The 14,001-nt window shown below is 46.9% G+C and overlaps 3 protein-coding genes across 3 annotated transcripts; 1 reads left to right on the forward strand and 2 right to left on the reverse strand.

Moving 5' to 3' along the window:
- Positions 1–889: 889 nt before the first annotated feature.
- Positions 890–2,569, reverse strand: VFPPC_08212 (cell wall glucanase (Scw4); the record flags this gene model as incomplete). The annotated part of the gene is made up of 1 exon (XM_018286959.1): positions 890–2,569. One exon carries the CDS (start codon positions 2,567–2,569, stop codon positions 890–892), a length of 1,680 nt encoding a protein of 559 aa, XP_018143772.1.
- Positions 2,570–4,368: 1,799 nt separating this feature from the next.
- VFPPC_14362 (CBS domain-containing protein) lies at positions 4,369–6,001 on the reverse strand (the record flags this gene model as incomplete). The annotated part of the gene is made up of 3 exons (XM_018292131.1): positions 4,369–5,005; positions 5,077–5,540; positions 5,606–6,001. The coding sequence occupies 3 exons, from the start codon at positions 5,999–6,001 to the stop codon at positions 4,369–4,371; spliced, it is 1,497 nt and encodes a 498-aa protein (XP_018143773.1).
- A 2,024-nt stretch (positions 6,002–8,025) lies between these two features.
- Positions 8,026–11,678, forward strand: VFPPC_08214 (importin beta-3 subunit; the record flags this gene model as incomplete). Its single annotated transcript, XM_018286960.1, has 6 exons — positions 8,026–8,208; positions 8,272–8,491; positions 8,583–8,758; positions 8,846–9,277; positions 9,337–11,408; positions 11,471–11,678. The coding sequence occupies 6 exons, from the start codon at positions 8,026–8,028 to the stop codon at positions 11,676–11,678; spliced, it is 3,291 nt and encodes a 1,096-aa protein (XP_018143774.1).
- Between the last annotated feature and the right edge of the window lie 2,323 nt (positions 11,679–14,001).

The raw sequence follows: 14,001 nt of genomic DNA on the forward strand, positions 1-14,001 counted from the left end.
TGACGCTCTAGAAAGCAAGTGACTAGCAGCTTCCAAGTGCAAAGAACTGAAACCTTTACCGGAACACCTAATAATGTGTACTACGACACGCAAGGGCAGTGGTCGAGTAAACAAGAATGTGGGAGGAATGTAGCTTCGCAGGATGAATTGAGACATGAGATGCCAGCGGCGAATTCCAGCCGGGTGGCCGACAGATTGTTGGTAAGACATTCCAATACGTGGATCGAGGAAACGTCACAGAGCGACCATTTGTAAACGAGGCAGGTAGTCAGCTGTGGTTAGAAAAGGTTACCATTCTAATTCCTTTGATTTGAGACTTTGACCCAAGCCAAGGAGTTACTTTGTTTGCAAATGGGGATGATCGGTATCGCTGAGGTAACTGCAAATCGCCGCGAAACTTGTCTGCGATACCTAGGTAGGGGTTTAATACTACACAGTAATACGTAGCCGGTGGTTAAATTCGTTTGTATAATAATGAATATAGTCAACGTGTTACCTATGTCACGTAGGTCCTGTGGAGTGAGTACCGGTGTTTGGCCGCCGACTACTTTTAATCTCCAATCGTCCGGACTTACCAGATGCCTAACCATACAGAGAAGTTATTCCCATACCAGATGGTATGTTTTCCCAGCCCGATCACAAATGTGAAAATAAAACGTACACGTGAAAGAGCCGTTTGTGTCATTACGGCGCTGGTGGAGAGACCTGCGCCTGTTTTGTTTCATCATAGTAGCCAAATTTATCAAAATGTTGGTTTTAAGCATTGCAGTGCCTCAACCCGTATTTCGTCGTCTGAAACCCAATTTGGCTTTCTCTCGCCCCATTCTTTCTAATGCCAAAAAAGAAGAGCCATTTGGGATGATACAGTGACGAGGTGTTGAATGATAACTCATACTAGGAGAAGATCGATGTAATCATCTAGTTCGACAACTCGAAACCGGCCACCCCAATGCTCAGCCCAGCCTGGTTTGTTCCAGTGAGAGGACAGACTAATCTTCCATGATACTACTTCCACATTCCATCCCATCCTCAGGGCTCGTTCAGCGTAAACAAAAAATCCGTCCGAGTACTTCGCGGGCTGTGCATCGCCTGTAGCTATCACAAGGGTTCCTTGATCCTCAAAAAATTCCATCACTGACTCTGCAATGCGAGTTTGCAATGTTTCGTCGACCAGCTCTTCAATATAACGGACAGCACGAGAAGAGGATGCGATTTCATCCGACGAGGAAGGTTCTACAGCTTTGTCCCCTCTAAATCCAGATCGCGCATGTTCAGCCGCCCGCGTTCTCTCTCTAAGATCAACGCGGTAACCCAACTCTTGAAGGTCGTGAACGTATCGAGGCTCCTGGCGATAAGGTGGAACAGAGCACCCGGCATTCAAAGCCACAACCTTTCGACCGCGAACAAGGATCTCCGTGAGAAACTGTAAATTTAGCTGTGGAAGTGGCACGAAACGGGCGTGTTCGTGGATGGAGAACTTCGCCCTTAGGGCATTGTGAAAGCTGATGTTGATGTTTGACATGTCTAGAAAGACATGTACTCCATTTCTCGCTACTTTGTCATCCTGCATTGCCAATCTGGCGTCTCCAGCTCTGAGCGGCACTAGCCTCAACAGCAATGAGCGATGTTGCTGGTCAAGACTAAGCTTCGCACCCAGTACAGGAGTGAGATCTTTCTTACCCAGTTTGTACGACAGAATCTTGGCGACGTTCGGCGTTGGTGTATTTTTCACGGACTCTGAGAGGACTGGCGACCGGAAACTCTCAGCTTCTTCGCCGAGGGGGTTACTGTGAATCAGCTCCCGATTTTGCTCCAAAGATTTTTGTGGGTGTGGCTCAAAATTAGCCTCAGAGGTATCATTGAGGCCCTGTTGTAGCTGGAGGCCATTATGTGACCGGTCCTTATGTATTGTGGCGGCGGCTTCAGATACATGTTGGTCTCCTTCGTGGGCGGCCGACAATGGCCCTTGCTCATCGTGAGAGACAGGAAAAGAGCTCTGAGTACGTTGGGGCAACGCAAACGTTATATCATCATCTTTGATTTGGCACCTCAGGGAATGATCGCCAACTCCCCCGCCGTACGGTCCAGGGCTAAGTTGAGTTGTCCTATGCTGTGACCCAAGTTGAGATATTCCATTCTTAGGCGTATAAATCGCATTTTGACAGGGAATTTGGAGGCGTCGAAAGTCTCCAAGCTTCGCCACTCCGCTTTTGCATGACACTGGTGCTGAGCCTTTATGGTCACTAATTGCAGACTCTGATTCGGCTGTATGTAACAGCAAGTGCGAATGAGACTGACCCGGTGGTTCTGTCACGCTGGACGATCTGGCGCTGTATACCTTTTGGAAGTCGCCCAACTTTGGATTCAAGTCAGGCATCTGGTGTCTCGTACCGCTCTCCTCGCTAGCTTGGTAAGGCGTTTCGAGAAGATTTCGATGACAGTTGTCGACAGTAAGGCTTATCTCCAGTTTGCTGATTTCACCGCGGAGGGCGCTGCTCGTCGTCTCGAACCAAACTAGAGTCGCCGATTCCACCGGTAGGCTTCTTGTTAAGGTTGTGGAAAGGTTCATGGAACGTCGAGCACTTGACAACAACCAAGTGTTTTGGTTTGCCGGTATTCAGTGACCAACAAATCTGGGGGAAACGATTGTGATGTCTTTTGCAGAAACCCACATGATACCCTAAGGAGTCTTAAAAGTGTAGAGTGGTGGGCAAGCTGAACTTGTTACTGAGCTTTTGTTGCATACTGAGAGGCCGGCTTGGTTGTTCAAACACACTTCCATGGTTGTAGTTACGGGTCAGAGTTGGTCTGAGTTGCTCCACTGACTAAGTATCAGAAGAAACATTGGCGAGGCTGGTGAACTGTCAAGGCACCGAGGCTTGACCTGGATAGAACTATCCAGTCGACAAAGGTCAAAACCAAGGCAAGTTACGGCATACCAGTTGAAAGAATTCAACCACCTGGGTTGTTGCCCGAAGGAGCTATGATTCGGGGTCTCCGGAGGTTTGAAGAAGTTGCCAAGTCACCTCTGGAAAATAGTGTCGTCGACCTTGCTTCACGCAAACCGTCACATCGCCCGTTGTTCAGCACAAGGGCTCTGACCCATGTATGCTTATATAATCAACAACTGCCTCACGCTCCATGCCATGACGCCCACTCTCATCCCCAGTACCAGGTGGTCAAGTAGTCACATGCACCAGCACGGGAACGACTGTCTGGATACCTAATTACTAAAAGTAATAACAAAATACCAAAACTATTTTACCAACCAGCCAGCACTCCATATGCGTTTTTGTGAATTTCCAATATGCTAAATATGCCAGGTAAGTCTCACGAGGAAAAGCACCAACCATCTCATGGTAAGTAATTCTTCTTTTTGTTATTTCTTTCTTTCCTTTCATGTGGTTGCACTCGTCTCGCATATTGGCTATCAACGGGTCGCCTGCAAGTGTTTTGGCTTAATTTGGAAACTTTTACATAGCTTAGGACAATTTGGGAGATATCTCGATATCGCTACGCTAGAATTTAGATGGGGGGCCGGGGGGGGGGCGTGAAGATGCGTCGAAATAGAAAATCTACCTAGGTGCCTTGGTAGTTATGCAGACTTTAACTTGGTATAATAGCATAGTCCCTAGATGGTCAACCTTAATATATATCATCACGAGAACAAGATCTAAGACTCAATTAATTTTGAACATTTTACGGAGTACATGTCTGTCAATAGAGCACATCCGTTGAGAAGCCGCCTCACGAGTCGATGGCAGAATACTTGGAGAGTATGGTGATCAACTAGTTAATATGACAATCCTTTTAGGTTGGTAATTATTTATTAACCCAACATATTTCGCGCGAACGAGATCGTCAACGTAGAGACCAAATAACAGAAGTTAATTACTTACTCCGCAATCGAGTCTTGATCCAGAAGCATCAGCGTACCAAAGTTAGGAGCAGGTGGCGATGTATATCATATCTACGAGAATCAGCATTTGCAACATTGAGTTAATATTTACACCCTCCCAGATAGTCGTAGCATCCTTTCCGGCGGGACTAAATACTTGCAGTTACCTAGCTAGGTATGCTAAAAAGGACGGGTGGTTAAAGAAGAACGACAATGCACTACTTACAATATACCTGCAGCCGATACTTTTCAATTCTTGGTCTGTCGGATTGCAGGTTGAAAAACAAAATTCCCCACGAGAAGGCGAGTATCTCTACGTTGAGACAACAGCCACTCACCCACAACACAAGATGTACTAATCCACCATATCGCCTTTTCCTTCTGAAGAATTACCGGATCGAGTTATAATGTTGTCTCGGAGCCTGGTAAGTTTTCTTTTGCAATGAGTACCACCCAACAATCACCTATGCTTATCGACGAAAGTCAAGGCTCTGCCTTGCAGAGTCTAGGCTAGGGCGAATTGAGCTGCTCGAGCTTCTTCGCCGCCGTGCTCGTTGCTCCCCAGGGTCGGTAGGATGCAGGCCAGTAAACTTTGCGAAAATATTGAGAACGTCAGTCAAAGAAATCACACCACTCAACTTCCCAGAGAGGCGTGCCCCCGGCATCGCAGAAGCAGGCACTGCGCTGGAAGGAGCAGGCCCTGTAGACGCTGTGTTCAAGGTTTGGGGTGTCCCGGCCATGACCTGCGGCCCCAATAACGGAGTAGCTGGACTAGACGGTGATGGTGATGCAGACTCCACAACCCACATGCGGTGAGACCTGGTAGCCACCAGTTTGGCAACAGTGTGCGCAAGAGTAGAGTACGTGTTGACGAAAAAGACTGGGAAGGCGTCACGGCCTTTTTCAACGCCTCGCTCATTCAATATAACGGATATGAAATGCATACAAGATCCGTCGAGTAGCGGAGCACTAGATGCAGATGTGAGATGCCGAATGTCCTTGGTTGAGATATTTCCAACAACGTTTTGTCCGTTGTCAACTACTGCCACACTAGTCAAGCCTTCATCATTCATGAGAGTCAGAGCCTCCGAAAGAGGAGCATCCGAGCTATATATCCAGTTAGCCCTGATTTGTGAATATTTGTGACCATGTGGATGCGTTAATCGAAAACCACTGACTTGACAGAGATGACTTGTTGGGCTCCTACACCCAAGTCTCGTAACATGACGGGATATAAGCGATCAACTTCAGGGAAGTTGACGCCTTCATTCCAGAAGAAGTCAACCATCCGAAGCTGACTCATTACGCCTACCACTGCGCCGTGTGGACTAGTAACGAGTAGACGATGAATTCCGCTACCCAGTATCTCGATAGCCTGGGACAAATTATCACTAGATGGAACTCCAACGAGCGGCTCCTGCCTACACAGGGGTTGTATTTGGCGCAGTGAAATAACTTTTCCTTCCCGAGCGTTGAGCATAATATCATTATACAGCTCGATTTGATGTGGTTCTGGTTTTGAGAGGCCAACAACTACTAGAAGATAAGCATTGAGATCCGAATAATCGAAAACCGCTAGTGCAGTAGAAGCCGAGCTTGATTCTCTCACAAGAACAACATTTGTTTTGCTCTTCAGTAATGTCTGTTGTCGGTAGTAAGTCAAGGACCGATCCAACACACAAGCAGAGGACGAATTGTGGTACCTACCAAGGTGGCTTCCTCTACGCTGCTGTCCAACTCAACCCACTTCACGTCATCTGATGATACCAATTCTCCGACGGTGATCTCACCCCACTCTCTTCCAGCGAACATGTGGTTTGCATGCCGTTGCCCGGATGGTGGATGGTTCAATAGTTCTTGAACTGCCGCCTGGGTGAAGGAAGGGTGTCGATGACGGGGCGATGAAGGAGCATTCCGAAGATTATCTGCAAAACTTTGGCGGTGTGAGGACTTGTTCATGTTGCTCAGTGATGGTGTTCTTTGCGGCTGGCCATCACGGCTGGAGCCGACAGACTGACTCAGGTCCGAGGCAGCTTGCCCTGAGGAAACTGGATCTCCTGGTCCCTCTGGCTTGCCTTGAACTGTATTAGACGAAGCATCCATAGCGCTAACGAGGTCCTTATTTGACACAGTAATCCGTATTGCCGCCTCTGTTGTCTGCTGAGGCCGCTTCGGGCGGGACCTGATCAAATAATATCTCACCAAGCTAAGGAAAGCTCAGATAAGTAGACAGCAGGTGACAGAAGTGTTTGAAAGTGTCAGCCCACCAGTTGGTTAGAGGAGCATAGGGAGGCGATCGCGGTTGGGGGATAGTCACTGTGCCTTCTGAGCAGAAGCGTTGCGAAACCTCTGTGTTGCTTTGAAGTCTCGGATGCCCTCTGGTCAGAACATGTCTGGTTGAGCACAGTCTGGTTGAAGTGAAGGTCTGTTGCTCTGGTGGGGGTGGGGCGGAATGGTTGGTGGATGACGTCGCCAATGGGAATTGACGCAACTACCTACATGTATGTAGGCGCATGCATACAGTACTTTAATATATTTAATAACATGTAAACGTACTTAACCTAACTTTTACTCCGTATATGTCTGGTCAATACCAATACAGACGAGCGCCCCTTCTTCAAAGTTTTTAGATTGCTGAACGTTGGTTGAACAAATACCTACATGCGCCTAGGTACCTACTTACCTAGGTAGGTAGCCAGTATGTACGTGATTCCAGACAATTGCGGGCTGGAGCACATGCGTAGCCCATAGCTACCTAGGTAGGCACCTACGGTAGGTAAGCAAGCCTGCACATCCCCGTACAGCGCATCAACAGCGAAACTTAACTTGACGCAATACGTGGGAATGGTCCATGGGGTGTATCATGCCGGTGGAATGGAGCATGTGGTTGCGTATTGGATCGTCAACTACAGTGACGTGAAAGAGAAAAGGTAAAGGCACCTAAGCATTCTGGGTGTTTGGCTCCGACTGAGGTAGATAGTTCGAAGATGACGGGCTAACTTCCTAAGAAGCTGCTTAAAAACTGTAGAAGAGAAGATACCAACGCGTAAGAAGCTAGGGACATACCTGCATTCGAGTTTTCTCAACGTTGTGCTTGAAGTCTACCTCCAAGGTGTTGCCTCGCAAGTCCGAAAGGAGAAACGGATTGACTTGACTCGTTATTTGGCGTCTGGTGTGTGATAGATCGTGCTCAGTAGCCATTGCCAATACTTACTCTCAAATCAGACCAGACCAGACCAGACCAGACCAGACCAGACGCGTCTGGTTGGATGGATCCACCGAGTTTCTTCACTAGTACGCAACTGCTCAAGTGGCACATGCACTGGGACATGACAGACCATACCAGACTGGACATGTCATTGCCCGTACTGGAGCCTGCGTCCAGTGTGCGCGTGGGAGCAAAAACACACCAGACCAGACACTGACATGGATACATGTAGTTCTCCCATCCAGATGTCCAGAACAGGGCAATGGGGAAATAAGATGTCAATCTGCATCCGTATCTGGGACTGTCTTCACGGGCGGCTTGTCGCGTCTGACGCACCTCACTAACGGCACCGTGTTCGGTGTTTACTTTCCAATGATTTGCAACTTATTACTCTCGTGCCGTTCCTCTCAGGATTCGGGAACTGTTACGCATTGACTTGACGTGACATAATATTACATTGACTGGATGTCTGCGCCATTGCGCACACACACCAACTACCTAGGTACCGTGCCACAAGCAACTAACTGGCTAGTACTTGGCAGCTCTAGTCTCAAGTGCTGGTCTGGTGCCTCTGGTGGGACTCTCAGCCAGTTTGGTCTGGTCTGGTTCTATTTGATTTGATTAGATTGCCCAGACGTTCCTCAAAGTTCTTCCCTCAGACTTTCCTGGGTTGCAGAACCCACAAGCCAGTCCGCCCACCCGCGTCTTCCCCTCCCCCACTTTCTCTCGCACACGAAAAGTTGGTTCTTTGAAAGAGGCTTCTGCTTTTCCTTCTGGTTCTCACTACTATAAGTACTACTACTACTGGAGATATACAGCCTCGATTCGACGCGCACACAGCGTTATTGCTGGACATCGACAAAACACGAAGACAAAGATCCAGGCTGCAAGGCGCTTGCACCGCCCTGCCGCCGCCATCATGTCTCTTCTTTCCGCCGACGTCCACGCCGAGCTCACCCAGTTGCTCCAAGCCCTCCAGTCAGCCGACAATGCTACTCGATCTCAGGCTGAAGAGCATCTTCAGAACAACTGGACCAACAACCGGCCAGAAGTCCTCTTAATGGGACTTGCCGAACAGATACAAGGCGCCGGAGACAACGCCGTATGTATCACACCGTCTTTCGTGTGCTCCTGCATCATGCAAATGTTCTGACTCCTATACCAGGCACGATCGTTCGCTGCTGTTATATTTCGCCGAATAGCCTCCAAGACCCGTAAAGTTGAATCGGGAAACAACGTGGATATATTTTACTCTTTGGCCAAAGACCAGGCCGCAGTCATTCGCCAAAAACTCCTCGAAACCCTCGGAACTGAGCCGGACCGAACCGTCCGCAACAAGATTAGTGATGCAGTTGCAGAGGTAGCCCGGCAATACACAGATAACAGTAAGTGCTGCATGGGCAGGGTCGTAATCTGCCTCTTTTGTCCATTTTTCTTCTTCGTCGTCGCTTGTAGCTAATTTGCCGTATGATACAGACGATTCCTGGCCCGAACTTCTAGGAGCACTCTTCCAACTTAGCCAGGCAGCGGAGGTAGAGAAGCGAGAGAACGCGTTTCGAGTTTTCAAGACAACCCCGGGAATTATCGAGCGACAGCACGAGGAAACCGTGCTACAAGCTTTCCAAAAAGGATTCAAGGACGACGCAGTTATGGTACGTCTTACATGTGATTACTGGTAACTCTAGAAGGACACTGGATGAGATGGGGCAGTAAGAATCAACGAGCTAACCTTGAATCAGGTGCGTCTTGCTGCTATGGAGGCATTCGCATCATTTTTCAGCACCATCAAAAAAAAATCTCAGATGAAGTACTATGCTCTGATTCCGGACGTGCTTAATGTGCTGCCGCCCATCAAAGATTCACAGGATTCGGAGGACTTGAGCAAAGCCCTTCTGGCTTTGATTGATTTAGCGGAGACTGCTCCAAAGATGTTTAAACAACTCTTCCAAAACCTAGTCCAGTTCAGCATTTCGGTCATTCAGGACAAGGAGTTGGATAGTATTTGCCGTCAGAATGCTCTCGAATTAATGGCGACCTTTGCCGACTACGCGCCGTCCATGTGTCGAAAAGATCCTTCCTACACCAACGATATGATCACTCAATGCCTTAGCTTGATGACTGATTTAGGCGAGGAAGACGATGATGCTACGGAATGGCTAGCTTCGGACGATGTAAGTAATCCGCTCAAGGAACCCTGTGGTCAGACCGCTAAACCTTCACCTTACTCCAGCTTGACCAAGACGAAAGCGATCAAAACCACGTAGCTGGTGAACAAACCATGGATCGCCTAGCGAACAAACTTGGAGGGCAGACTATTCTCGCCCCAACCTTTAATTGGCTGCCGAGGATGATGAATTCGATGGCATGGAGAGATCGTCACGCGGCTCTAATGGCCATATCTGCCATATCAGAAGGTTGCCGTGAGCTCATGATCGGTGAACTGAGCCAGGTGTTAGATTTGGTTATTCCTGCTCTGCAAGATCCACACCCCCGCGTTCGTTGGGCAGGCTGCAACGCGCTTGGGCAAATGAGCACTGACTTTGCTCCCAAAATGCAAACAGACTTTTACGATCGAGTTTTGAAAGCCGTTGTGCCGGTTTTGAACTCACCGGAAGCTAGAGTCAAGTCACATGCTGCCGCCGCTCTGGTCAACTTCTGCGAAGAGGCTGAGAAGTCTATCTTGGAGCCGTATTTGGATGATTTGCTATCTCATCTCTTCCAGCTCCTCCAGAGCGATAAGCGCTATGTGCAGGAGCAGGCTCTGTCCACCATTGCAACCATCGCCGACGCTGCGCAAGCGGCATTCTCGAAGTACTACGACACCTTGATGCCACTTCTGGTCAATGTGCTTCAAAATCAGAGTGAAAAAGAGTACAGACTCCTTCGAGGCAAAGCCATGGAGTGCGCTACTCTCATTGCTCTAGCTGTAGGCCGGGAGCGACTTGGCCAGGATGCAATGACTCTTGTCAACTTACTCGCCAACATTCAGACTAATATCACCGACTCAGACGACCCGCAGGCGCAATATCTCATGCATTGTTGGGGCAGGATGTGCCGAGTACTTGGCTCCGATTTTATCCCGTTCTTGGACAGTGTTATGCCTCCCTTGCTGGAGCTAGCTATGGCAAAGGCGGATATTCAGCTACTTGATGACGATGAGCAGGCTGAACAAATGAACGGGGAAGACGGCTGGGAATTCGTCCCTCTTAAGGGTAAGATGATTGGTATTCGAACGAGCACCATGGATGATAAACACATGGCAATTGAATTGCTTGTCGTTTATGCACAGGTCCTGGAAGCGGCATTCGCCCCATTCGTCGCGAACATCATGGAAAAGATAGCACTCCCAGGTCTGGCCTTCTTCTTCCACGATCCCGTTCGGTATATCTCAGCAAAACTGGTCCCTCAACTTCTAAGTTCGTACAAGAAGGCATATGGATGCCCTTCCAACGAGCTCGCTGGTCTTTGGGCAGCGACAGTCGACAAACTTCTCGAGGTACTCAGTGCTGAGCCATCCATTGAGACTCTGGCTGAGATGTACCAATGTTTCTACGAATCTGTAGAAGTGGTTGGAAAAGATTGCCTCACGTCTGCCCATATGAACGGCTTCATTGACTCCGTGCACTCTACAATTGAGGACTACCAGACCAGAGTGACTCAGCGGGCAGAGGAGAAGGCAGGGGCAACAGCGGATGATGTCGAAGATGAAGCAGAGGAAATTGAAAGAGAAATTGAAGATGATCAGACATTATTGTCTGACATGAACAAAGCATTCCATTCTATCTTCAAAAATCATGGTGCGGCGTTCCTCCCTGCATGGGAGCGACTGATGTCCACATACGAGGGCTTCCTATCTTCGACAGACCCCACCCAAAGACAATGGGGTCTTTGCATTTTGGACGATGTGCTCGAGTACTGCGGACCTGAGAGCAATCGGTACGCCAATTACATAACGCAACCTCTGATCGATGGCTGTCGTGACCCATCCGCAGCCATTCGGCAAGCTGCCGCGTACGGTATTGGCGTCGCAGCTCGTTACGGAGGAGCACCTTGGACGCAGTTCTTGGGCGGGTCAATACCCTACCTATTCCAGGTTACCCAAGTACCGGAGGCACGAAATGACGAAAACGTGTACGCCACGGAGAACGCATGTGCGGCGATTGCCAAGATCCTGCACTACAATGCTGGCAACGTCGGAGACGTTCAGGCAGTCGTGGCGCAATGGATTGAAACACTCCCTGTCATCAACGATGAAGAAGCTGCCCCATATGCCTATGCATATCTTGCCGAGTTAATTGACCAGTGAGTATACATAAGATAACGGACTGCCATGTTGAAATTGCTAACCATGTCTGGCAATTTAGGCGCCATCCCGTGGTTATGAATCAAGCGGGCAAGATTTTCCTATTTGTTGCACAAGCCCTAGAGGCAGAAGCCCTTCAAGGACAGACGGCTAGTCGGGTTGCTTCCGCCACGAAGGCACTGCTTACAACGACAAGTGTCGATCCAATGCCGCTCCTGAGTCAATTCTCGCCAGATGCACAACAAACGATAATGGGATATTTCAATTAAGACTTACATTGGGACGTGTCCAAATGCCACCGTGGTGGAAATCGCACAGAGGCAGACCTGCAAAGAACCCCGAGACCTTTGTAGTAAGCGAACAAGTTCTGTTTCGCCGACCTCAAGATCCCTTAACGCCCCGACGTGGAGCTGGAGATGTCTTGGCTGAGATGGACATCAGAGATTGAGAGAACAGATGCTATTGGGCGGATGGGTCATTGGGGACCAATGGATGATTACACTTGATTCCGCTTGGCGGCCGATAGATTATGAATGGCATATTGGTTGCCTGAACTACCATATTCAAGCAAATTAAAGCAATGGTTCCACACATAGAATGGAGCGAAATATATTTCATGTTCTCTACACCCCTTTGCCCTCTCCCTGCGACACACTGCCTGATTGTTCTGGGCTAGCTAGTCCGACGTCTTCTGCTCTCTGCTTATTGAATGCCGAAGTGTCATTTGTGAGAGCTTCGTCAAAATATGTTGCCAGTCTTGATATGAAGAAGAATTTGCCTACAGTCGTTTTGCCTGGCTGCCAGGACGTCTAGGTTAACGTCGGGGACCCATCAACCGCCCAGACCCCTCAACCGCCCACCCTTTTTCATCCTTTTAACACCAAATAACCTGCATTCTAACCGCGATTTCTCGCGTAATTTTAGAGCAATTATAATTCTATTTAAATATTTAGAATTAGCATATTAAAATACATAGAAGATAATATTTAATCTGCTATATTAGCTGTGCGTAATAGTCTGTCTGCCCGGAAAGCTGCAGCATAATAGGGAATACCTAGGATAACTATTTAAGATTAACTTTCTAGCTCCCAGTTACAAATTAATGCATATAAATCACATTAGCAGCTATCACAGAAGGATAAAAATAACTTAGTTACTTAGATAGTAGCCTAAATGTTATTAAACGTGCTAGTTACACATTAATAACTCTACCTCTTTATCTTACACATTCTTGCTAAGGGAGGCAACTATTACCCTCTTAGGAAGAATTAGATTAAAAGCTTTATACATTATTATCCTAAAATAGCAACTAGAAAAGGCAAGAAGATAGATTCCTATTGCATTAATAGGGCTTCTGCTAATACAATTAAGAGCTTCTTTTCCCTAGTCTAGCTTCCTGTAGTATAGGGAATTCTAGCGCGGAATTAATACAATATGGACAAGACTAGTATCTAAGAGGGCTAAGGGAGTAATAGTCTTATTATTAGGAGCGCGGAAATTTAAATAATTATTAGAAAGTAGCCTAGGTTACGCTCTTAGACGACAATTATTAAGTGCATCTTAGCAGACAGCAGAGTTATTAGCCCCCTTATGATATTTAAAGGAGCAAGCGTTTAATAGCAATAGTTTCCCAATAAATTCAATAAATATTAAGATTAGCACTTTACAGTATCACTAAATAGCTAGACTTCTAATAAAATTAGTCTCTTTTAGCTGCGTGATATCTTTATCCTATAGACAGCACTATCCAACCCAAAAGAAGCCTAGCTGCTAATAGTAGATAGCCATAAAAGTTATACTGCTAATAATTTTATGCTAGAATGCTTTAAAAATAATATATACCTTCTTTTCCTACTAGAGCATTTATCCCACGTTTTGTAACCGCTTAACGTTAGTGTATTTAGCTCTGTTAAGGCTAGCTATTGCGCTTTAATTATGGACCTTTAATTATTAATACCCTTAATTACTACAAACAAAATAACCTTTCTTAAATGTTATTATAAAGCTTAGGCTACTAGAATCACCAAAAGAAATATTCTATTAGGTTAGAGAGCTACTAGAATTTACCTAACTAATATTAGCAGGCCTCTCCTGTTAAAATCCCTTAAATTAGCAACTCTGCCGCTCAGGGAAATAACCAAAGAGACACCATAAATGTGTATAAAGCAGCAAAATAACCTAATAAAGACCCCACAGCGCAGTAGTCAAATTTTTGACCTTATTCCCTAACTTCTCAAACAGCAAGACTTAGGTCTAATAGCCTGTTAGCTATTTTGGAAGATTTAGAAGGGAATTAACAATAAGAACATACAGCTAGTAGAAGCTAACCGGAAGATTTAGTCACTATAGCAGCAGGTTAATTAACAGAAACCAAGAAAGAAGCAGAAAGTTAAGCATAATCCTAATAGAAAGTTTATTAATATCAGAGACGTTAAAATAACCTGGCAGCATCTTCCAATTAAGCCTGCAGCACCCTCTGTTAAAGACGGGCCCAATTTAAATCCCTCTGCAATAAGTGGGAATTAAACAAATAGAAAACACCAAATATTACTATTTTCATCTATCCTGACTGTTAGAATTGAGGTTCCAATG

The sequence above is a fragment of the Pochonia chlamydosporia genome, chromosome 4 (assembly GCF_001653235.2).
Source record: "Pochonia chlamydosporia 170 chromosome 4, whole genome shotgun sequence".
Lineage (NCBI taxonomy): Eukaryota > Fungi > Ascomycota > Sordariomycetes > Hypocreales > Clavicipitaceae > Pochonia > Pochonia chlamydosporia.